General features: G+C 44.0%; 2 protein-coding genes across 2 annotated transcripts in view; one reads left to right on the top strand and one right to left on the bottom strand.

The window, feature by feature from the left end:
* Window positions 1–25,746, top strand: part of LOC310785681 (GON-4-like protein) — a gene marked incomplete at its 3' end in the record, with an annotated part of 62,858 nt that extends 37,112 nt beyond the window's left edge. Inside the window, exons 12-20 of the mRNA XM_083646824.1 lie at window positions 1–91; window positions 1,205–1,291; window positions 4,541–4,703; window positions 6,500–6,699; window positions 15,399–15,515; window positions 17,620–17,938; window positions 22,628–22,949; window positions 24,307–24,409; window positions 25,726–25,746. The exon at window positions 1–91 is cut by the window's left edge and continues 99 nt beyond it. Of these exons, the coding sequence (XP_083502950.1) occupies window positions 1–91; window positions 1,205–1,291; window positions 4,541–4,703; window positions 6,500–6,699; window positions 15,399–15,515; window positions 17,620–17,938; window positions 22,628–22,949; window positions 24,307–24,409; window positions 25,726–25,746 (1,423 nt within the window). The remainder of the gene's footprint in view (window positions 92–1,204; window positions 1,292–4,540; window positions 4,704–6,499; window positions 6,700–15,398; window positions 15,516–17,619; window positions 17,939–22,627; window positions 22,950–24,306; window positions 24,410–25,725) is intronic.
* The window catches only part of LOC310784780 (class I histocompatibility antigen, F10 alpha chain-like), a 196,383-nt gene that overhangs the window by 69,476 nt on the left and 100,725 nt on the right, over window positions 1–26,182 (bottom strand). The gene's annotated exons all lie outside the window — the stretch shown is intronic.

Below are 26,182 nucleotides of genomic sequence, written 5' to 3' on the forward strand. Positions count from 1 at the left end.
ACCAAAACCACCGCCACCCACACACACTGAGCCCGACCCACTGAGGCTGGACGCCAGGCAGAAGGCCCAGCTACAACAACAACTACAGCAGGTACACACACACACACACACACACACCGTAAACCTGCTAGAGACGCTGCTCTCTCCAAGATACGTCTGGGTCACGTTCTGTAACGTTAAACGTTACGTGCTCTGTAACGTTACGTGCTTAACGTGCTGTAACACTTGTCTTTTTTATGGCAAACACGGTCAGATGCCAAAGTGGCAGTAACAAGGTTATTCATGATGTCTGAGTGCACAGGCAGCAGCTTTGTGACTTGGAACTCATGATGAAGCACTTTCAGCTGGTGTTAACGTTAGCGGCTAACATAGCCGCCTTACTTTCAGCTGGTGTTAACCTTAGCGGCTAACATAGCCTTCTTACTTTCAGCTGGTGTTAACCTTAGCGGCTAACATAGCCTTCTTACTTTCAGCTGGTGTTAACGTTAGCGGCTAACATAGCCTCCCCAAGCAAACCATAGAAAATCTGCAGTTTCCTCAGGTGCTAAAACGGCTTCCCGTCAGCACCAGTTTCCTCTAACGTTATCCATGCCCAGCGCCATTTGTTAACTAATTTTTTTTCTCAACTACAGCCGTATCTTCACCAGATTTCATAACTCTTCTACGTCATGGTGCAGACTAGAATGCTGAAAATAGGTAGGGACACGCACATCCAAAGCTAGGCCACACTGGGCCTGGGTGCTGGATCAAAGGGTACTTACAGTGAAAAAAGAAACAATCCGCACACCAAGAGGAGCTCCCGTTAGGTTTTTCTTATTTTGCAAACAGCGTGACGTTTCGGGCCACACTGGCCCTTCCTCAAGACGCTTTCAGACTAGAATGCTACCAACAGTACAAGACCCACCCTACTCTGCCTCTGATTGGCTGTATACATTGGTTGGGTTGAGTCGAGTTACACTCATACCATTGGTAGTTGAAATACTCCTTTGCTTCGCTGAAGATGATTGGTTAAACGAGAACCAAAACAATGTTCCATGTGCAGTGCGTTTTTTTTCTTCTTCTCCCTGACGGCCATACGCCAGCGTTTCAAAATAAAAGCTCTCGGACTCGTGTGATAGTGACTTAATGACATTTTTCATGACATTTCATCTTATTTTGAAGCAGCGGCGGCTACGTAATAACATGTTGGCGTGTTTCCTTGCAGCACGTTCAGCTGTTGACCCAGATCAACCTGCTCTGCAGTCCTGTGGACACACTGCACATTGAGGCTGAGACCACCAGACAGTTCCTGGTAACACACACACACACACACACACACACACACACACACACACACACACACATACACACACACACACACACACACACACACACACACACACAGCATTTAGTTGTGGTCATACTACAACCTGTTGAAAGCACTAGACAGCTCTGAACACTCGCTACTAGCGATGGGAGGTTCGACTCTTTTTACTAACTCTAGTTTGTATGAGTGACTCACTAAAGAGAGTCGGGTTTTCGAGTCACTTGAGTCACCCGAGTCAGATACCCCCAAAGCCTGGGGAATCACCCCCCTCCCATCACCCCCCGTGCAGAGCAGCTCACCACAGTCTGCTGGGTCACTTTGGGTTTAGCCCTCGACTTGCTCTGAGTCTGCTAACTTGAATGGACTAAAATAATTTAATCATGCGGCACTTCTAGACTTTCTAAATGTTATTGGACCAAATGGATCAAATTCTGATAGCAGGGCTGTGTTGAGAGCCAAGCATATGTGTATATATGTATATATATATATATATATATATATATATATATATATATATATATATATATATATATTAGGGGTGTCAAAAATAATCGATTATAAGATGCATCGCGATGCGGACCTGCACGATTCTGCATCAATTCACAAATGTCAAAAATCGATTATTATTATTATTATTATTTTTTTTTTTATATAATCAAATAAAATATAATGGAAGTACATGCAGTTGTTTATTTTAATTATGGATCATAATACAATGCAATTCTAAATGCACTTTTATTTTTAAAGTAGCCACACAGTGAGAAAAAAGAAAGTGAGAAAAAAAATCATGTATTTGGGAAAAAAGTGATGCATCGATTTAAGATGCATCGAGATGCATCGATAATCGTTATCGAATCGAATCGTAGCCCTCTGAATCGTAATCGAATCGTGAGGCCAGTGAAGATTCACAGCCCTAATATATATCCAATGAAGCCAAATTAGCGTTCATATATTATTACATTAAGGAACGCACGTGACCATAATTTATTTCAATGTCCACTATCAAGAGTAATTCAGTGTTTGCGGTGTGGGAGAATCGAGCTGTCAAAAGGGAACAAAAGACTTGCTCCTGGCCAAAATCGGCTTTTGACTGCTGCGTAGGCGAGCGCAGGGTGTGGTCTGCCCAAATCTGTGGTGGGATCCATAAAGACGCCCCAAAGACGGCATCAACATGACAGAAAGGCTTTCAGGTTAAGAAGACGCAGGACATCATGTGGGGGTGTCTTCAGTCATTAATGAGACTCTGCTCTGTCGCATGTAAACAGGAATATCAATGGAATTAGGGCGGGGCAATGTACTGTATATGATATGGATATTGTGATATGAGAGTAGATATCGTCTTAGATTGTGTATATCATGATATGGCATAAGTGTTTTCAAAGGCTGCATTACAGTAAAGTGATGTCATTTTCTTTTCTGTTCTAGCTGTTCTGTTATAGTCATCATTATATCCACATTATTGTTGATTATTCATCAAAGATCTCATTGTGTAAATATTTAGTGAAAGCATCAACAGTCATACTTACAACTTACAATACTGTCTCAATATTGATATAGAGGAATAAAGAAAAAACAAGACATTTGGGACATGTGGGTTTGACTTACAACTGAACATTTAGCCCACTTCGTATAAAATACCGGGATATATAGATACATTATATAGGCCCCTATTCTCCCACAGGCCTTCGGCGCTAAAACGGGCCTTAAACGCAAACAAACGTGCCTTGCGCCTGCCTCGGGAAGATATCAACATGGCTTTACGCTGGCAAATGCGCTTTAGGCGGAATGGGCGTGGCGCTCTCCCTGAATGGGCGAGAATGGGCGTGTCGGCCTTAAATGCCGGCCTAATGATATCTTCCCAACTGGCGTAAATTTAGCGCTTTGCGCGTTTGAAAACCAGGCCTATTCAGTGCGCCAGTTGCGAGGAGCGCTCTTCTGCCTCTCCCCTGTCACCCTTCTCTGTCTCTCTCTGAAACCAGGCCTATTCAGTGCGCCAGTTGCGAGGAGCGCTCTTCTGCCTCTTCTCTGTCACCCTTCTCTCTCTCTCTCTGACTCCCTCGCTCAGACAGACACAACACACTTCCCATAGGAAAAAGAAGTTGTAAGTTCACTGTTCACTGTTCACTGCCTGGCATGTCCCAGCATGCATTGTGGTACTCCATTTCGCTACTAAATAGCAACCAAATGAGCCGAAATATATATCAAGGTCGATCTAAATAATGTGTAATGGTAACACAACCTGCAATTGTAGAACATTTCAATATTGGACCAAATAAAACATCGAAATGAAAACACCACCCTATGTGAAACATATATGTCCTCCTGGGCCTATATATATCCCTTGTCGATTTAACGTGATTTAGATAAGTGACAGTGGAACGCGCTTCTACTGTCATGTGCTATACTGTGATGTCCGCTCCAATAACTTGGCCCTACTTCACATTTAGTTTGACAATAAAAACACATTTATGCAATGACTTTACATAATGTAGGGTATATTTATGTGCATCATCCTTCCTGCAGCAGGGGAGAGAAAACGATATCTTTCTGGACAAACTTTCACCAATCTAATAGGCTATATTTTTCTAGCTGATTCATTTAGAACATTCTTTTCACTTTGATCTTGCTATAGTGTAGGGTATTTACATGCTTGCAGTATTTAAACTGCAGTTAGATTGGTTTGAGAAGCATAATAATATGGAATAATAGCCTATATATGGAGACAGACAGACTGGATGAAGGGGGGGGGGGGGGGGGGGCAGAGCGCTTGGCTTTGTCTGGTTTTACCGGATTTGTCCAGGAATTGGAGCTTAAAAGGCAAGCGTGTGACTCTTTACTGCAATTCTCCAATGAGCGGACTATGCATAATTTTACGCTTAAAAGGCGTGGTTATAATGGTTGAGGCTGCGTGTAGCGCCGATACCAAGGTAGCGAGTGTGCTGGTCCACACCCACTTACTGCGCTAGGCGGCCTAGCGCTAGGCCTTAAACGCAGTTTCTACGCCGATTGCAACGATAGGGCCCATACAGTATAGGGTATCACCATTCAGCCTAAAAATACAGAGATATGAGTTTTTGTCCATATCGCCCCAAACTAAATGGAATATTCTATAAACAAATCATGTCATCAAAATATTGTCTCGTTCAGAGTAAGGTCCACAGTGGCAGTCCATGCAAACACTGGCACCTTTATTCACCCCCCCCCCCCTTCCCTTCCCTCCCCTCCCCCCTGCAGTTTGAGTTGGAGCTGTTTGCTAAGAGAGGGGAGGCATTGGCCGGTCTCTCCAGCTGCTTCAGAGCCTGTAACCTGCAGGGGGCGCTGCAGCTGCTGGAAGAGCTGCAGCGCTGTCCTGTGGTGTACAGGCCATGCCCCCCCCAGCCTGACGCACAGGGACGTGGTGAGTCAACACACAGCATGACCTCATCGCACACAGCATGACCTCATCGCACACAGCATGACCTCATCGCACACAGCATGACCTCATCGCACACAGCATTACCAGGGGCGGCTGTGGCTCAGGAGGTAGAGCGGGTCGTCCACTAATCAGAAGAAGATACCGATATTAGGGAGTAAAAGAATTCCGATACCGATAATATCGGCCGATATATATATTTTTTTTTTAATCAAATTTGTATCCTCCATTAGTGCTAATTTTTAATTTATTTATCCTGGTTGCTGCTCCACCCTCTGCCGATCTGGGGAGAGCCGAAAACTGGCTCCATGCTTCCACATGGGCAGTTAGCCAGCCGCTTCTTTTCACCTGACAGGGGAAGCTTCACCGGTAGGACATAGCACGTGGGAGGATCACGCTATTCCAACGAGTTCCCCTCCCTCCGAACAGGCGCCCTTAACGACCAGAGGAGGCACCACATCAGCAACCCTCAATATCAAACACTTGATAAAGATATGAGTTGACATGAATGGAAATATGTAATGTAGGCAGGATATTTTACAGCTTATTAATAAACTCAATGCAATGAAACATTAAACTTAACTGGGAATTTAATAATTATGAATAACTAGAAATACAAAAACACAATAGAACAAATAGTTAAGAAAAAATATCAAATATACACAACATGCTGTCTATAACTTAAAAAAAAAATGCATTATTCGCGCACCATATCGGCCGATACGATATATCGGTAATCTGCCAATATCGGCCGATAATATCGGCGAACCGATATATCGGTCGGCCTCTAGTTATCAGGATGGTTTTTACCAGGCTGTGTTGTTTCCACCAACATGCCCAAATAGTCCAATCAAATGTCTATGCTATAGGACCAATCAGCGTGACAGCACGACAACACCTGCAGTGAACTAGTATGAGTGAACTAGTATGAGTGAACTAGTATGAGTGAACTAGTATGAGTGAACTAGTATGAGTGAACTAGTATGAGTTGTGCCAAACAAACGATCTCAAAAACTAGACATCACATTGCTTCTATTTTGACATTCTGAGTGAGAGCAGAAGTGGCTCAAGGATCTGATGTATATATATGTACAGTGTGTCGTGTTAAAGTTGTTTGAACTGTTGCACTTTTTAAAATGAAGTGAATTTAGTAAAAAGCACAGCCTGCTAGAATGGGACACTCAAGGCTGGCTCCATAGCGTCCCGTTATAAAATTGTTCACAGTAAGCCATTTGTTTACCAACACTGATCCCTCATAATAATAATAATAATATTAATATAATAATAATAATAATTGTTATTATTATGCTGATCATCATTATTATTAATATTAATAGCCTGGAAATTTGACTTCAAACTTGGCATGTGCCCTGCTGGACACCTAAGAAAGTGCAGTGTCGAATTTCATGCAATTCGACCAATTTGGGGGGAGTGGTGCAAGCAGGGGGAGGATGGGGGGATGAAGAGTGGGAGAGTATGATGTGTGAACGGGGGAAGAGGAGGGAGGGAGGGAGGGAGGGGAACAGAACAGGCACTGCAGTAGTTACTTTTAATGAGAAACGAGCCCAGGCACTTTCCACCTGCGTTTTTATGGTCTACTGAAAATAGACTACAATGACATGCTGTATACTAGTGTGTGTGTGTGTGTGTGTGTGTGTGTGTGTGTGTGTGTGTGTGTGTGTGTGTGTGTGTGTGTGTGTGTGTGTGTGTGTGTGCGTGCGTGCGTGCGTGCGTGCGTGCGTGCGTGTGCATGTGTGTGTGTGTGTCCGTGCGTGTGTCAGTGCGGACCTACCCGGTGATGCCCGCGGAGCTGGCCTGGCTGTTTGTCACGCGGCCGGTGTTCCTGTACCCTGAGCTGCTGCCCCGCTGCAGCCTGGACCCAGCTCTCTACCGCCCCTGCAGGACGCAAGCCTTCACTGTTGCCGAGGACTGGTACTGCAGCATGGCCTCTTTACGTTCTGTGTCAGAGTTTTGCTGTGTGGTGGGCGTGTCTATGAACCCTAGGATCTGCCTCTTTACGTTCTGTGTCTACGGCCCAATTCCAATCCGCCCCCTTACTGCCTCAAGCCCTTAGAGGTGCGTTCACGTGAAGGGAGTGAGGGTTTAGGGATGTCCCACGCTGAAACCACAAAGTGAATGAGGGATCGGAGTGAGCCCTTTCTGTCCCCTTACCGTAAGGGAGCAGCTGTGGCCACTTACGGAAAGGGAATTGCCCACAATGCATAGCGTTGTGATGTATAAAACGGGGAAGGCTGCAAATATCTGTCAAAAAAATAAAAGAACACACGCGCGAAACGAACGCGGTGTTTGCGAGTGCGCTGGAATGCCTTAATTGACAATGAAACATTACATTAATAGGGATTTCAGATTAGACAAAAATATTATATCAGAGGAATGCAAGTAGTTATTTTACACAATCCTAGAATAATCATCGATCATTTCTATTACAATTGCAATCCACAACTTTTTTGATGAATGAGAAATAGTTTTACCGAATCTGTATTGTACAGTATTGATATTGTGTATAATGTTGGGTGACATGTCATTATTATGCTTATTTTAATTATAATTACACATGTTGCAGATTGCAGATTTTGCAGTAGGCTACATTTATTTTTAAATGACCTGTTGTCCACTCTGTAGAGCAGAGCCTGGATGAGAACAGACTCATCAGGGAGTCTATCCCTCAAAGCGTCTTGACAATAAACAATATATAGCGAGCCCCAAACCTGCCACAGTCAACATCATCTTGTCAAGTGCAAAGGGCTCTGCTGTCCCAATCCTCTTATTTATCCAATGTGGATCCCTTCCACACTTGATGACTCAACCACATTCAGATGGCGGCCATTAGAGGGAGTGAGGCTTCAGGGCTTGAGTCTTTAGGGGGCGGATTGGAATTGTGCCAGAGTGTTGCTGTGTGGTGGGCGTGTCTCTGAACCCTAGGATCCGCCTCTTTATGTTCTGTGTCAGAGTGTTGCTGTGGGGTGGGCGTGTCTCTGAACCCTAGGATCCGCCTCTTTATGTTCTGTGTCAGAGTGTTGCTGTGTGGTGGGGCGTGTCTCCGAACCCTAGGATCTGAGACCCGTACAGATTCGGGTCCACGTATTGTTACGGTCAATCGAGTAGGGCTACAACTAACAATTATTTTAATTATTGGTTAATCTGTTGATTATTTTGTTGATTAATCGAATTGTTTGATGTGTAAAATTTGTGAAAAATGTCGTTCAGTGTTTCCTAAAGCCCAAGATGACGTCCTCAAATGTCTTGTTTTGTACACAACCCAAAGATATTCAGTTTACTGTCATAGAGGAGTAAAGAAACCAGAAAATGTTCACATTTAATAAGCTGGAATGAGATAATTTGGACATATTTTTCTTGAAAAAAATTACTCAAAAGTCAAAAATCAAAATAGTTGCAGATTAATTTTCTGTCGATCGATTAATCGATTACTCATTGCAGCTCTACAATCGAGTCCAGGTCGGGTCCCATTCTAAATGGTCTCGGGTCTGTGTATCATTATGTGAAGTCCCGTTCACCCCCATCATGCCTCTACAGTAGTGTGATACCAACATCTTGACTTCGATACCGACACCAAGTTTAGTATCACGATAGTCGATACGATACTTGAAATTTAAACGACACTGATTCAATACTCGATACCTAATAGATCAGAAACAGAATATTAACTAAATGAAATAAATTAAAAATAAATAAATAAAATAATCTTTCAAAAAATATAAAACATTTTAAGAACAGAATACAGCATTTTTATGCCTCTGCCGGCGATAGCAGGCCGGAGGCATTATGGTTTCGGGTTGTCTGTCCGTCCGTCTGATGTTCGTATGCGTTATCTGAGGAACGCCTTTACGGAATTTCATCAAATTTGCCTCAAATGTCCACTTGGACGCAAGGATGAACTGTTAACATTTTGGTGGTCAAAGTTCAAGGTCACTGTGACCTCACGAACACCATCTTCTAGCTCGTTAACTTGATATCTCAGGAACGCCTTGACTAAATTTAGTCACATTTGGCCAAAATGTCCACTTGGACTCCAGGATGAACTCATTACATTTTGCTGGTCAAAGTTCAAGGTCACTGTGACCTCACAAACGCCATTTTCTAGCTCGTTAACACATCATCTCAGGAACGCCTTGACGGAATTTCTTTGAATTTGCCTCAAATGTCCACTTGGACTCAAGGATGAACTGATTCAATTTAGCTGGTCAAAGGTCAAGGTCACTGTGACCTCACGAACGCCATTTAAAAGCTCGTTAATGCAATATCTCAGGAACGCCTTTACGGAATCTCAGCACATTTGGCACAAACGTCCGCTTGGACTCAAGGATGAACTGATTACATTTTTGTGGTCAAAGGTCAAGGTCACTGTGACCTCACGAACGCCGTTTTCAAGCTCGGTAACGCCATATCTCAGTAACGCCTTGATGGAATTTCTTCACATTTGGCTCAAACATCAAATTCTTGATAGACATCGATGTCGACTGCTCACTTGTTGACGGAGGATATATGCATGGTGCGGTCGTCAATAAGCAATCAATCAATCAATCATTTTTCACTCACACGTCCTAGTTTTTATAATAAAATCTTTACAAATTATATAGCCATGTACCCTTCACAACATCCTGTGATTTCAGTCTGTTTGAGACAGGTCCTTTGCAAAAAAAAAAAACCCAATCCACTGTTTTTTGGTTTGACTAAGTAAAACAATTTTTATAAGCGTTTCACGAAATGTGTATGGGAAAATAAATGGCGGATGAAATGAAATATCTTGGTGCGTATGCCTAAGCCGGAAGTGGGCCTGACTTTGGCTCTCTTTTCATGTCACTTCTGGCTCCAGATAACCAAGAGGTCCAGGGTTCAAAACAAGAGTACAAAACCTACGGGTGACGTCACCGTAGCTAATTGATATGGTCTGTGGACGTCACACTCTGACACAGTAGGAGGATGCACTGTTAAGCTGTGTTCACACCGACATATTTATTTTTCTCTCTTGTCGCTTGATTCAACACTTTGGAATCGCTCTGTCGCTCTGTTTAAATCACTCATCAACGGGCACAATAATTGACAGACATGTGGGGGCTATAACGTTACGCAATGTCATGATGTTAGTCCACTACGAGCCACCGTAGTTGTTTACAAGCTAAGCCTATCAGGTAGGGATGTCGACGGTTAACCGTTAACCGGTTAACCGCCGAGAACGTCTTTGGTCGGTTAAGCATGTCGGTTAAACGGTCAATTTCCATGTTAATTTGCATATAACAGTGTTGCCAATGTGGCGATTCCCCCCCCCTCCTTCGTGGTCAGCAATGTAACATAAGTATATTAAACGATGGGGCAAGTATTAATCAAGCTAGATTTGGAAATAAACACATGGTTCATGTTGATTTTATCTACCCGATGTCTGATCAAACGCATTCCGCAGCGAAGCACACACACAGCTGAACACCTGCTGCAGCCACAGAGTCACTGTGAAGTGAGCGCACTGACTGCCCCGCCCCTCTGCTGCTCATGTCTGAGCACACAGCTCAGATGTGCTCTGTGACCATTTCAGAAGGATTAACACACCCAGCGAAACAATCAGCTCATACATGTTCTATAGTTTTGTTAACTCCGTGTGTGCTGTCATTAGCCTACTTTTTCTTCACTGTCTCATTCGGTCTAACGGCCGGGACACACATCTTGCATGTGCGTGTGCGTGGCGTGCTTGCTGCGCCTGGCAACTCTCTCCCTCCCTGCAGTGCATGTTCATCAGGCACACGCATGCATACGCTCGCACTCAATGATGAAACAGTAGTTTTTACCGTGTTACAAAAATGACATGAAGCGGTCAAATTGACGATTGAAAAGTATCAATTAACGTTAACGTTACTGTCCAACACATGGCAGTTCGGATAAATTGTTTCACAAGAGACTGCGTGCGGAGTGCGGACTCGTTTTTATAATGTTGTGGAGCCCTGCAGACACAGAGAGCACAGCCCTCGCCGCGTGTGTGAAGAGAGAGAGCGAACGGGTGAGACAGAAGCAAACTATTTTTTGCAGATCTCAAAAGCAGGTAAACCACTGTGGGATTAGTGAGACTATTGCTAAAAGAGAAGATACTGTAGTGATGTGCACTTTGTCAGTGCGCCCTGCAGCCTGGGCTGTCGTCCGCTCAAACAGTACTTCACGGGGCGGCTGCGTGTCAATTGACGTGCCCTTAATATGCAATGCGAGCAGTATAGCCTATCGGAGGAATGTTTTTGTTTAGATGGCTGGAGGGTTCAACTTGTCTTCTCGTTTTGTTAATGTGTTTTTTTCTGCTTGTAGATGTAAAAATAAACGCTTTCTACTGAAAAAAAATCAAGCATTTGGTAGCCTAATGGTTTAATGGGGCACAGACAGTAAAATAGCGCATTTTAATCTTCTCGGTTAACCGACAGTTGTCGGCTAATGAGTGTCGGTTGTCGGTCAAGAAAAATTATGATTTTCGACATCCCTACTATCAGGGTGCTCCTAACGCGAGCTCCATACCGGTAGTACAGACTTCACTTCATGTCAGCTGTCAGCCTGTCAATCAGCTGTCAATGCGGTTTGTTCCAAGCCAGTGTGATCCTTGACTCACTCTCACACGGCAGCCAATCAGCGTTGAACAGCGAGCGACTGATGGCAGCGTAATTTCGCTCGAGTTGGGATATTTCATCTCGGGCGACGAGCGTATTTTCTCTCTATCGCTCTGTCTCTGTCACTCGGACGCCCAGCGATTTTTCTCCCCGGCGAATATACGCTCAATCGCTCGTTTGCATTGACTTTGTATGTAAACTCGGTGCCAGCGAAAAACGTTAATAGGTTGGTGTGAATGCAGCTTTAGAGGAGTTAATCTGATGTTTGTCCTGATGGGGGCGCGACAACTACAGGTCACGACCAGACCTGACATCTGACTTACTGATTGGTCCAAACCTGTCCAGACGACAGGTTTAGGCTGGCTTAGTAAATGAAGGAAGAATTCCCACCAATGGAACAGAACACATCACTCGCCCAGCCAGGCCACTGTGCTTACTGCTTACTGTTCTGATCTGCTGTAGAATGCCACCTGTTTCTCCATATGGGGCATGTGTGTTTGTTTGTTTTGGGGGTTATGGTCTATTTAAAGTCCCGAAAAATGACCATGATCTTGTGTGTGTGTGTGTGTGTGTGTGTGTGTGTGTGTGTGTGTGTGTAGTCTCCTGGTGCTCGGGCTGAGGAACATGGAGGGGTGCAGTGACCCCACTAAGCAGGTGTGTGAGTTCCTCCTGAGGAAGCCTCTGGTCCAGACCCGCCGAAGAATCATGCAGTGCTGCAGGCCGGGCTGCCCCGACAACATGGTCAAGGTACCACACACGCACGCACGCACGCACACACACACACACACACACGCACGCACACACACACACACACACACACACACACACAAGAGATGGGGACATGGACTTGCGACTTTGAGTCAAGTGACACAGTGCCTTGAGACTTGTCCTCAAAAGACTTGAGACTCGATTCAGACTCGAGATTTGGGACTTGTGAACACTTTTTTTATACATCAACATTAAGGAAATGTCTACTAATACTAATGTAAACTAATCAGTGTTGATACTGTATGCTAACAGGTAAATGAGTGAGGATAATACAGTACATGCTTTGAATTCCTTAGTTTTAGTGTTCTAAGCCAGTGGTTCTCAACCCGTCGGGCCCCGCACCGGTGCTGGTCCACAAAGCATTTGCTGCCGAGCCGTGAGGAAGCGATATGATTCAACAGGGAGAAAGAGACGGAGCGAGTGACAGAGAGCATGAGAGAGAGACACAGAGGGAGTGAAACAGAGTGAGAGAGAGACACAGAGGGAGTGAAACAGAGTGAGAGAGACACAGAGGGAGTGAAACAGAGAGAGAGAGACACAGAGGGAGTGAAACAGAGAGAGAGACACACAGAGGGAGTGAAACAGAGAGAGAGACACACAGAGGGAGTGAAACAGAGAGAGAGAGAGACAGAGGGAGTGAAACAGAGAGAGAGAGACACAGAGGGAGTGAAACAGAGAGAGAGAGACACAGAGGGAGTGAAACAGAGAGAGAGCGACAGAGAGAGAGTGAGAAGACAGACAGACAGAAGAGAACGAGCCGTAGATGTAATTGAAAGTAAAAAAGACAGACACAAGGAGAGGATCATAATAAAACATCACCCTGGGTGATGTTCTCCCCAGTCAACACTGTGGAGTCCTTCCACTTCCTGGGGACCATCATCAGCCAGGACCTAAAATGGGAGCTGAACATCAGAGCTCTCACCAAGAAGGCACAACAGAGGATGTACTTTGTGCGGCAGCTGAAGAAATTCAAAGTGCCAAAGGCCACGATGGTGCACTTCTACACCTCCATCGTTGAGTCCATCCTCACCTCCTCCATCACCGTCTGGTATGCTGCTGCCACTCTCAAAGACATCAACAGACTTCAGCGCATCATCCGCTGTGCTGAGAGGATAATCGGATGCAACCTGCCATCCCTCCAGGACCTGCATGCAGCCAGGACACTGAAGCGGTCTCGCAAGATCATGGCTGACCCCTCCCACCCTGGCCACAAACTCTTTAAGACACTCCCCCACGGCAAGAGACTGAGGTCTGCCAAGACCAGAACCACCCGCCACAAGACCAGCTTCTTCCCAACCGCCATCAGCCTCACCAACAACCCCTCCCCCCCCACACACACACAAACTCACTACCTCCTCCCAAACTCAACTGAACCCCCCCCCCCCCCCATAAAACTGGAACTCATACTGTATCTAATTTAATGCCTGTCTAACTGGGACTGTACATTCCCTGCACATTAATGCCTATTTAACTTAGCCTGTAAATTTCATGTACATTCAATGTAAACTCTTATTTAACTCCGACTGTAAATTCATGTAAATCCACTGCCTATTTAATGTATATTTAACTCAGTCTGTAAATCTCATGTAAATCCAACGTAAATTCATATTTATCATCCACAGAACACTTCACCACTCATGTACATATTGTATATATTTACTCGATTTGATTGCACTTGCAACTTTGTGATTGTCTTTAGTTATCTTTCCTACTTCTTATCTCTATATATTGATGTAACCGCTACGCTGCATAGACAAATTCCTCGTATGTAACTTGCATACTGTGGCAATAAAAGTGATACAATGCACCTCTGTTGTGTAGTAAAACAAATGACTACGGTAAGTGAAATCATAAAGTGCTTGTGCGGTCACATTAGTGATTTGCAATTGTGTTTATACTATGTTCATGCGAGGAAAATACCTACCGGTATTTGATATTGTATCCAAACATATGAACTATGTGTTATGCGTTCAATATCCATTAAATTCTATAATAAACAACCTTATGTCTCAACCCTATAACGAGGTGTCAAATTCAGCTTCTCAACTTCAACAGCTTAACTCATTGAGTGCCAATGACGACAATCGTCGTCAATTCGGATACTAACGTAGAGTGCCAATGACGACGATTGTCGTCAATTGCGTTTTTTGACGGTGGGACGTGGATCAATGCCTAATACATCTCCTGTAAAATTTTGGGGCATGTTGAATGTGTATAACCTATTTTACCGACCCATTAGGTGGCGACAGTGCTCTCCAGATTAGAGAAAGTTGAGTAAAAACAGCAGAAAAAGCCGTGATGAAACCATTCTCATGAGAATGGTTCGGCTTTTCGCTGTCGCGCTGGGAGCCGGCGCACAACGGTGGGGGGCTCCGAAAATAGACTCTGGGTGCAGCACACTTTGAAACGCGCAGCAGAAAGCCCAGAATCGGACGCAGCTTCATCCCAGCTCACAAACGAAACCCCAGAAACGAGCGAGCCCGATCCAGACTCCCCCGACGAGCGTCGGCCATCCGAACGTGGATCCGCAAGCAGCAGAGACTCGCCTGACAAGCAGCAGAGCGAGCAAAGCCACCAGAGACACACCCATGGAGGAGGAGTTTGGAGTTGAGGGGGGTGGGGGTGCTGTTATATTGAAGGAAATTACTGTTCAGATGTTTCAGGTCAGAAAATATTAGTTTCAGAGTCAGTGATTTGCTTGAAATGCTTAATTTCACAAAAGGCTCAATATCTCAGCTTTCTAGATGGAAACGCCTGTTTTTGCTGTTTTTGACCTATCTTCTCCGGCTGATAACTAAATAACGGAAAATGATATCAATAAACTTTTTTTTGCTGCTGATACAAGAGTCTCATCGTTCTTTGTGCGTTTTCGGTGTTTACATAGTAATATCACACAATATTCTGTGGGCCTCGAGAAATCACTGAAAACGCTCTGAAACTCTGGCACTGGGAGCGTCCGTTCTCCAAAAGTGGCTGGCACTCAATGAGTTAACAGTCATTTGCTATCAAATCTAGCAATGACATATTTTAAAATACCCATTTATGTGTGTGAACAGTAGATACCAGTGCGCACACACACACACGTACACACACACACAAACACGCACACACACACACGCACAAACACGCACACACGCACACACACACACACCAGTGCCTACCTTGTAACATGTAGGCCATGTTGGCCACGGATGGACAAAGGACTCAGAATACGGGAAGAAACAATACATGCCAAAAAAAATGCAAGACCGCCATCTACTGGAGGTGAAATGTAACTTCCTTCCTGTGTGTGCAGGCGTACCGGTACCAGAAGGTGTTGTGGTCGATGCCGGTGGTGTGTGGCAGGGTGGATCCTGCAGACCGCCGCCCCCTGGTGGAGAGAGATGGGAGCGTCCTGCCTCTCTGGCTGGTGGTATGAGCCCAGTTTAATTGAAAGGAATGATCGTTTAAAGGGATAGTTTGTGTTTTTTGATGTGGGGCGGTATGAGGTACTTGCTGACAGTCAGTGTACTACATGCAGTCAGTGTACTACATGCAGTTAGTGTACTACATGCAGTCAGTGTACTACATGCAGTCAGTGTACTACATGCAGTTAGTGTACTACATGCAGTCAGTGTACTACATGCAGTCAGTGTACTACATGCAGTCAGTGTACTACATGCAGTCAGTGTACTACATGCAGTCAGTGTACTACATGCAGTTAGTGTACTACATGCAGTCAGTGTACTACATGCAGTTAGTGTACTACATGCAGTCAGTGTACTACATGCAGTCAGTGTACTACATGCAGTCAGTGTACTACATGCAGTCAGTGTACTACATGCAGTTAGTGTACTACATGCAGTCAGTGTACTACATGCAGTTAGTGTACTACATGCAGTCAGTGTACTACATGCAGTCAGTGTACTACATGCAGTCAGTGTACTACATGCAGTCAGTGTACTACATGCAGTCAGTGTACTACATGCAGTCAGTGTACTACATGCAGTCAGTGTACTACATGCAGTCAGTGTACTACATGCAGTTAGTGTACTACATGCAGTCAGTGTACTACATGCAGTTAGTGTACTACATGCAGTCAGTGTACTACATGCAGTCAGTGTACTACATGCAGTCAGTGTACTACATGCAGTCAGTGTACTACATGCAGTTAGTGTACTACATGCAGTCAGTGTACTACATGCAGTTAGTGTACTACATGCAGTCAGTGTACTACATGCAGTCAGTGTACTACATGCAGTCAGTGTACTACATGCAGTCAGTGTACTACATGCAGTTAGTGTACTACATGCAGTCAGTGTACTACATGCAGTTAGTGTACTACATGCAGTCAGTGTACTACATGCAGTTAGTGTACTACATGCAGTCAGTGTACTACATGCAGTCAGTGTACTACATGCAGTCAGTGTACTACATGCAGTCAGTGTACTACATGCAGTCAGTGTACTACATGCAGTCAGTGTACTACATGCAGTCAGTGTACTACATGCAGTTAGTGTACTACATGCAGTTAGTGTACTACATGCAGTCAGTGTACTACATGCAGTCAGTGTACTACATGCAGTCAGTGTACTACATGCAGTCAGTGTACTACATGCAGTCAGTGTACTACATGCAGTCAGTGTACTACATGCAGTCAGTGTACTACATGCAGTCAGTGTACTACATGCAGTCAGTGTACTACATGCAGTCAGTGTACTACATGCAGTCAGTGTACTACATGCAGTTAGTGTACTACATGCAGTTAGTGTACTACATGCAGTCAGTGTACTACATGCAGTCAGTGTACTACATGCAGTCAGTGTACTACATGCAGTTAGTGTACTACATGCAGTCAGTGTACTACATGCAGTCAGTGTACTACATGCAGTCAGTGTACTACATGCAGTCAGTGTACTACATGCAGTTAGTGTACTACATGCAGTTAGTGTACTACATGCAGTCAGTGTACTACATGCAGTTAGTGTACTACATGCAGTCAGTGTACTACATGCAGTCAGTGTACTACATGCAGTAGAATGCAGGTTGGAGAGATGGAGCCCGGTGGCATCAGTCAAGTAGAGCTGTCTGCTGAGTGTGAACAGAGTCACGAGCAAAAACGTAAGAAACAGAAAAAAATGCTTCCATACTGCTCACATGGCTTAATCCAAGTCTCCACAAGCCCTGAGATGCCAAGTTGCCTTGAAAAGATGTAATTTACACCGTGTTTTTAGCTGAACTCTGTACTGTAGCCACGTTGCTCGAAGAAGTAGGAGCACCTGTAAAGACTTGAGCTAAAAACAGGCTGTAAATGATGTTTTTTCATCCATTTCTCCAAACTGGGACCATGCCAACTACATTCTACTGCATGTAGTACACTTGACTGTATACAAGTACCTCATTCATCCCCACATAGAAAAAATCACAACTATGACCCCTGGGGGGGTTCCCAGAGCGCACTTTGAGAACCACTGGAATACAACAGAATAGAACAGAGCAGAGTTTTCATGGCTCTCTCCTCCCTCCCTCCCTAACAGAGGAGTCTACCCGTCATCTACCCGGCGATCGAGCAGTTCAACCGCCCACGTGGCTCCGCCCCCCGGCACATCAACCTGGCCAAGCTGACGCCGCGCCGCAGCCACTGGGCCGTCCTGTGGCCGGGGGCGGAGAAGGGGAGGCGGGGCTTCCCGGCCGGGACTCGTTTCCCCCCGCGGCTTCCCCTCGGCCTCGAGCTGCAGCGCATGGGCTTCGTGTTCATCCTGCAGCCCGTCGCCACGGCAACAACCTCCAGCCTGCCCAGGCCTGAAGCCACGCCCCCTACTGGTGATGATGCCACACCCCCTGCTGATGGTAAAGGTAAAGTCCACACTGATTGTCACATACCAACCTGAGTGTGTGAAATTTGTTCTCCGCATTTGACCCATCCCCTGGGGGAGCGGTGAGCAGCAGCAGCGCCGCGCTCGGGAATCTTTATGGTGATCTAACTCAGAGGTTCTCAAATGTTTTTCAGCCAAGGACCCCTTACAAGATAGAAAATATACCAGGGACCCCCTCATTCTGATTTGTGATTTTGGGCTAAGCTTAATTGTTTCCACGGTAACGTGCTTGACTTTTAAATTGATGCGTTTGTTAGATTAGAATGTAATCCATGAATCATTTTAGATTTGAAGCATAAAATATTTTTGTTGAACTGTGAAGCTTTTGCCAATAAAACAACGTTTTTATTTTCCTGAAAACTTTTCGCGGACCCCCTGGCAAAGTGCCACGGACCCCTGGGGATCCCCGGACCCCCATTTGAGAACCACTGATCTAACCCCCCAATTCCAACCCTTTGATGCTGAGTGCCAAGCAGGGAGGCAAATGGATCCCATTTTTATAGTCTTTGGTATGACTCGGCCGGGGATCGAACTCACAGCCTCCCAGTCTCAGGGCGGACACTCAAACCGCAAGGCCACTTTTGCTGCTCCGCCTCTTGCTCCTTTTCCCCAAGGTTCTTATAGTTTTGCATTTTTTCATTATTTTTTTACTTTGTTTTATTTTCAGTTTAGTTTGAATTGGTTTTTGAGAGCAGGTTTGCAGTTTTTCTTTTTTGAAAATGCTTAGTCGACAGGTTGGAACTTGGTAGTTTCAACTCAAGATTTCCGACTTCTGACATCATTGTGTTCATGCTGTTTTCAACTCGGAGTTAAAAAACACATACACAGCTAACGTTGCTAGCTAGTAGGGGTGTCACGATACCCTCAGTTTACGATATGATACGATACACGATATTGGATTCACGATAACGATACGATACGATATTTATTAATTTTGTACAAAACTTCAATAATGAAAATATATTACTGGAAAAATAGTCTTTTCTTTGAAATACACAAAATGCAAAACAAATGCTGTTGTTGGAAATTGATATTATATTAACTAGAAAAGAACATGGAAGATAAGGATTATCTTTCAATATAATGGTAATGGTAAAATAAAAATAAACTATACAATCTATATCTTAAATAACTTATGCAGGCAACGAGCTGTGTTTCTGTAGGCTAATATCTTAATTTAATTTAATTGTCATCCTCTAAGAGGATGATTCCTCTTCAATTAATTCTCTGCACTGCATGTTGAGCGTTGTGCAGTGTTAATTGACCATTGAAACGTATCAAGGTAATGTTACTCTTTCTTTAATCAATCCAACACATGCTAATTGTCTGTGAGACTGTGTTGGCAACAGCCAGAGAAATGGTTTCACAACAGGAGTACAGAGCTGCATCGCCTAATGACAGATATTATGCGCACATTAGACGCATTCAGAGCCAGATTCATGTGTAGGCTATGCATTGATTAACTGCTTACCCGACATGTTGTGCCCGTGGAAACAATGGCACAACTAGTTCATTTCAGACTAGGTCATTACAGATTAGGGGAGATATCTCACCTGCCTGCCACTTGGACCTGGGGGTCTCCCTGTCAGAGTGTCCTCTGCCAGTGACATGCAGACACACACAGCCAGTGCGCCCTGCTGTCATCCACTGAAACACGCGATCCGCACAGGGAATAACCGCACGGGGAAACGTGACTAAGTGTTGAGCAAACTTCGCCAGCCAGCCAGGGGAATGCATTCTATAAATAGCGCATTTAATCTTGTCGGTTATTTAATGAGCGTCGGTTTAGTCCCCATTTCAAGCAAAGCAATGAAAAAGAGAGAGAGAGAATGCAGATCAGTGCCGGCCCGTCAGTGCAGCATGTTGTTCAGAGGTTCTTTTTCTCGCGATATCGTCACGTTTTGATATCGCAAAATTTCGTAACGTTCTGATATCACAAAATTTCGTGGGACGAAATTTCGTGACATCCCTACTAGCTAGATATCTAAAGTTAGATAACAAACACTGGCTAGCTAATTTCATTGGTAAAATAGCTGTTAAATTCAACATATGGCTATAATCAGAGCAAAATATAAACAATATAAACAAATATTGCATAATTACACATCAAATTAGGTCAACAAACACTTTTATAATCCATTACTATGGAAGCCGCCATGTTTGATGACAAACCGGAGCTCTGAAATGATACTCACATTTCCGACCTGTAATTATTATTATTACGGTAATGTTTTTTTTGACGTCAGAGTTTGTCTTTTTTTTCCTAGTTCCGAGGTGTCTTGAATGCAGCATTAGTTTAGTTTTTATTAGTTTCAGTGTTAGTTTTAGTCAAGTTTACTTGTGTTGTGTAGCCCTAATTCACAAGCATTTCTTTACAGAGAAAGCCTAGCTAAAGCACAATCAATAAACAGAATTGAACAATTTTATATAACAAGCGTGAGATTCACAAAGGTCAGAAAAAGTATTGCGCAGGGTCGGAAATTAGCGGAACTCGGGGCAAATTGCCCGCAAAAAATCTAAAATTGCCCTTGGAATTGGGATGATGGGGGCTTTTAATGCCCCCATAAAGAGAGCCAGAGAGATGGCTCTTACAGGGTGGTGAACATAGAGTACCGCAAGAATCAGTGCAGAAGTAGCACTTCAGTTCATAAGGGTTCACTTCGATTAGCAACGAGCTAGCGTGTAGGTTTCTGCCGTTAGCTTGCTAGCTAGTTAGCGTTGTTGTTTTCACTACGGCGGCAGGCCACTATTTACAGCGACACACAGGGAGGAGGGAGCGGAAGCCGCTCTGATTGACATGGTCGGAGCCAATGACAGAGTTTGTAATAAGCCGGGAGCGGACATCCGGCTGCCACCGAAACAGTCGCTCCAATGGGAGAGCAAAGTAGAGCACAGGGGAGGGGTTATCCCTGTTGCCTGTTTCCGTGGTGCCAGACTCCTCGGACGGAAGGGAGGAGAGGCTGGCCAGCGAGACTACCACTTTTATGACTTTTGAAGCGTAAATGCGTTTTAACGTGATTTTGAAAATGTTTAAAAAGTCATAAAAGTGGTCCTCATTTGTGAAGATTATCCTGCTGAACACAAATTTCCACTCCCACAAGCTGGTGTTAACCACAGACCTTTACCCATTTAACTGAAATCCCCATTCTAAAATCCCATAGCCTTTTCCTCTTTAGAACATGGCGGCAATTTAGTTAAGCCTACAAAAAGACATCATCCCTGTGGCTCTATATCGTTATAACAGAACCTCCTCTTCTCTCTCTGATCATGTTCCGGCCAGCGTGCATGCAGGTTTCCACGACGGGACATGAATGATGAACCTGCTTCTTAAATTGTCCATTTCCATATACATTTTATATATATATATATATATATATACGTTGTGTGTGTGTGTGTATGTATATATACACACACACACACACACACACACACACACACACACACACACACACACACACATATATATATATATTAGGGATGTAGGTACTACCGGTACTACCCCCGAACCGCGGTACTATTGCTGTAGAACCGGTTCTATACTAAGAAGGGGTAAAAAAAAATTTTTTTTTTTTTTTTTTTACTGTTTTTCCACTGTTTTTCCACTGTTCCACTGTTTTCCACTGTATACTCAGTGTATATATATATAAATAAATATGTTTGGTAGATCACTTTGACTTGGTCATTTTAAAAGTAGCTCCCAAGCTGAAAAAGTGTGGGCACCCCTGATCTAGACTGACCGAGGAACATGTTGACACCCTCGTTTTCTTGGCTAGGAACCTGAAGAAGACATTGGGATGGGAGGGACTGAGTGAGTAAACTGAGAGTCAGCCAAACAGTGAGTCTGTCTACCACCCATAGGAGAACTAGGGTTTAGGCTGAGTAGGCTGGGGGACAGAATGGGAATATGAAGCCAGTTACCGGTATGCTGCCTGTTGAAGAAAAAAAGATTTGAGTTTCTGCTGCTATAGTGTTTTATTATATTATAATTTATTTTATTTATTTTACTTATTCCCATTTCCCACTGTTCAAAAGATTTGTGTTATGTTACTGAGTGTGTACTTATTTGACAAGTAAAAGTTAGACAGAATTTAAATGCCACCAATTATTTATTTATTGTTGTTATTGGTGTTTCTCTGAGTTTTTGCTGCTATAGGCTAGTGTTTTATGGTCATTTTATTTTCACTGGCATTACTTTATTTTACTTACCGGTATTCTCACTGCTCAAAAGGTTTGTTTTGTTCAGCATTTAAATGCCACACCAATTTATTGGTGTAATTGTTCCCAAACTCTTAAAATAAAGCCAAATCTTGACATTGGACAGTTTCACTTTTTTTTTTACAAAAAGTATCGAAAAGTATCGAAAAGTATCGAAATACAAATTGGTACCGGCACCGAAACAGAAATTTAGTACCGCTACAACCCTAATATATATACACACGTATTTATGTGTGTATGTATAAAATCAGCTGATATATATATATATATATTATTATTATTATTTTTTTTTTATTATTTTTTTTACTCCCTAATATTGGCATTGCCCCAAAAAATGAGTTTGGCTCTATTTTTCTCTATAATTTTAGTTTATTTTCGTTAGTTTTGTAAACACACAATACAGTTTCAGTCTGTCCCCCCTCCCCCTCCCCATCCCCCCCTCCCCGCCCCCCAGTGGTGGATTCAGATGAGCTGTCTGAAGATAAATCCACCCAGATGACTGGACGGCCGAGGAGGGACGACGTGGTCGTCGCAGTGAAGGACAAAGAAAAGCTGGAAGAGAGAAATGAGGAAGAAGAGGAGAACGGTGACGTGCAGATGGCTTCCCTCACGCTGTCGGAGTCAGAGGAGGAACAGGAAGTGATGTCAACGTCGCCGTCACCGATGAAGAGAGAGGGGGAGGATGGAGGAGAAGAAGAAACGAGAGAAGAGCGTCCAGTTTGTGCCAAAAACATTTCGCTCAGCTCCACCGGACAGAAGATGGTGCTGTGGACCCGGTCAGTCTGCACACACACATGTGCACACACACACACACGCACGCACGCACGCACGCACGCGCACACACACACACACACACACACACACGCGCTTCACTTAGAGCAAAAACAAAAAATAAAAACGGGGGGAAAATCTAAAGTATAATTTCCCCCCGCTTTTACATTTTTTGTTTGTGCTCAGAGTCAAATGTTTTTGACAATTCCGTTCTGACTCTGGTAGCATGTTAACTAGCTAACTGTTAGCTACCTTAGGTACACCGGGCTCAAAATGCCACTGCTGTGAAAACACTAGTGAAACACGAGTTAGCCAGCAAGTACAAGTCACGCTGACTTCAACGGTGCAATCAGTTTTGAAATCTGTTGCCCGGTTGTTGAGAATTCTGCAAGATAAGGCAGCTCTGCCTTGTGGCTAAGCTGCGGAGGAACGTCTGTGAAAGCTGTTGATGGCTGGTGTAGCTTAAGCAAACAGCGTAGCACAGAATCCCATGACATGTGACTATTTATCGGTGCCCACAGAGTGTTTCAAAAACAACATAAACCGTTAAACACGTAGAAACACTGACTGTAGGGGGCGCTCTGCACCTGCCTCTGTTGTTTTGCTTAAAAAAAACATAGTCTCGGTTTCCAGACGTTTGGTGAGCGGCGCCAACAGCGCCACCTAACCACCAAACGTCTGGGAATTTACTGTTCCAAATCTGGTTCAGAGCCCGGCGAGAACGGCCGGCAGCAGACACGCCTACATTTATTATTAGAATTTTATTTGGTAGCGGCAATGCAATGTTTCATAGTTCCAATATAGAGCAAGACACTGATGTGCTGCAAAGAGAGTTTATACCTGTTGTTTATTATACAATCATTTTTCCTACCCGGAAGTGGTCCGCTTGCTACTGTGAAGTCATCAGCAGGCTCTGTAACGTTAGCGTCGGGAGTCGGGCTTATCACTGGGGGAAAGACCTCTAGCCGCCGGGGCCGGATGAAACACGTCCTATTAACAGGTTATGTTTGTTTCTAAGTGATTCATATGTTGCTCCGCAAACGCGACAGCACCGGTTCTGCATGAGCGTCACTGCCCCCAGAAAGCAGGCCCGCCCACAACGCTCATGATTGGTTCTCCGATGCAAGGCTTCCAACAGCGCCACCTAACGTTATGAAAAGATTTAAATAGTAATATTCTCAGTCTTACAGTAGTGACACGGATTAAGACTGAGAGCTGAGTCTAAAAAAAACATGACTACAAAGTGAAACTAAGGGGCGGGGCTTATTGACACGGGACTGTCCTCAGACGGGAAGAGAGAGAGTTGCAGGTGAATCAGTGAAAACAGTATAATGACAGTGTTGTCTCTTCTTCCTGTTTCAGGGAGGTGGACCGGGCCATCCTGACCACATGTCAGCGGAGAGGAGCCAATCAGAACACATTCAGCCTCGTCGCCTCCCAGCTGGGCAACAAGACAGCCAATCAGGTGAGTTTCCGGGCGCTGCCATGCAGGGGCGACAACGGCAGAAAGCTTTAAAATAGAAACTAAACCCCAGAGTTTTGGCTTCACCCCTGGAAATTCAAAAAATGCCTCTCTAGAACATGAGAAAATCACACCCAGGTGCTGAAGTAAGCGGCACAGCCAGACACAACTTAACCAATTTTAACAAAAAAAAGAAGACAATTACTCGAGTGACATCACTGATGACATCACAACTGCCTGATGACATCACAGTCGAGCAATTGCGTGACATCATTTCCAGTTCAGTGACATCACTTCACACACACACACACCCTCTTCCTTTTTGCTTCGATCCAGACCCAAATCTCGGGTGACATCACAGTTGGGCAAAAGGCCCTTTTCACATGACCTCAGACAACTTCCTTTCTGACACGTAAATGTGTGGCCGGGCTTCCTGTCTGGCCGCCCGGGTTTGTTTACAGTCTGTCAGGCATGGAGTTCACACAGTCCCTTTCTTTCATAGCTGCCAGCAATACGTTACGAATATGTCAACGACTTGCAGACAAACTTCCGCTCACAACAATAGACTGTTAATACATTCAAAACGCGATAAAGGCTGTATTACTCGCAGAGGCATCTGTTGACTCCCGTTTTATACAGGAGACTTGAGGGATGCTCAACAGCTCAACAACTAGCTCGAAGTAACATTAATTTTGAAAGGTAAGACTAATAATGTTTATGTATTTATATTCTTTTTTCTTCTTGGTAACGTTCACTTTACCAATCATTTCCACTTTAGCTAGCTAGCAGGAACTTTAGTGACAACTCGCGTTAGCTGCCTACCTGTGCTATGTTAAGTTTACTGCTTGTGTTAGCTTTTTATATTAATGTATACACTCGTACGTACACTTGTTTATAATAGCCATTAGTAGCAATTACAACTAATGGGGATACAAATAAACAATAGCTTGATACTGACTCTTAATCAAAGCTAGCATCAGGGGTGTAGTGGTAAATACAGAGATGGTAAACTATCCATGGTGAGCAGTACAGTTGACTTAAAATAGGTGAGTAAACTATCTGCCTCATTTCAAAGAGGTGTGTAAACTGAGTTTACTTGCCCGTGGCTAGCGTTTAATGGTAATCCATTTCCTGCTGATCTGATCCGATGAATAATTTTTGCTCTTCCCTTTCTCCCTGTGTCCATCTCTCCCAGCAGCCCATCCATCCAGCAAGCATGGCACAGTCATCAAGAAGACGCTACTGCAGCGTTCCATGTTGTTCTAATAACAAACAACATTTTCCATCTTTGAGTTTCCACGATTTCCCTGCGGATGCAGAACTCCGTGCCCGTTGGGTGAAGGCAATCAAAAGAGATGAGGGGCCGGGTTTCAAAATCCTTCACGGGAGCACGTTTGTGTGCAGTGATCACTTTGCACCAGAGGAGATCTGTGGGATATCAGCCAGTGGGCAAATGCAGATTAAACAAGGAGCAGTGCCATCTATAGGTAGGATGAGAGTGTTAAACGCTTAACAATTAAGGTCACAATACTTGGTTATCTTACAGTAAGTTCAGTGCCTTACAATAAATTATAATGTATTTGTTTGAAATACATAAAGAAACAAATCTGTTAAGGTTGAGTATTGAGTTTGTTTTGCATTTGCATTTTAATACAGCTTGTATTAATGTCATTGCTTGTCATTCAAGCATTTGTCATATTCAGTGATATTTTTGAGGACTGAAAAATGATCAAAAATTTATCACGACAATCAATCGTATCATCATACCTCTAGGAC

This window comes from Poromitra crassiceps, assembly GCF_964638095.1.
Source record: "Poromitra crassiceps genome assembly, chromosome: 11".
Taxonomy (NCBI): domain Eukaryota; kingdom Metazoa; phylum Chordata; class Actinopteri; order Beryciformes; family Melamphaidae; genus Poromitra; species Poromitra crassiceps.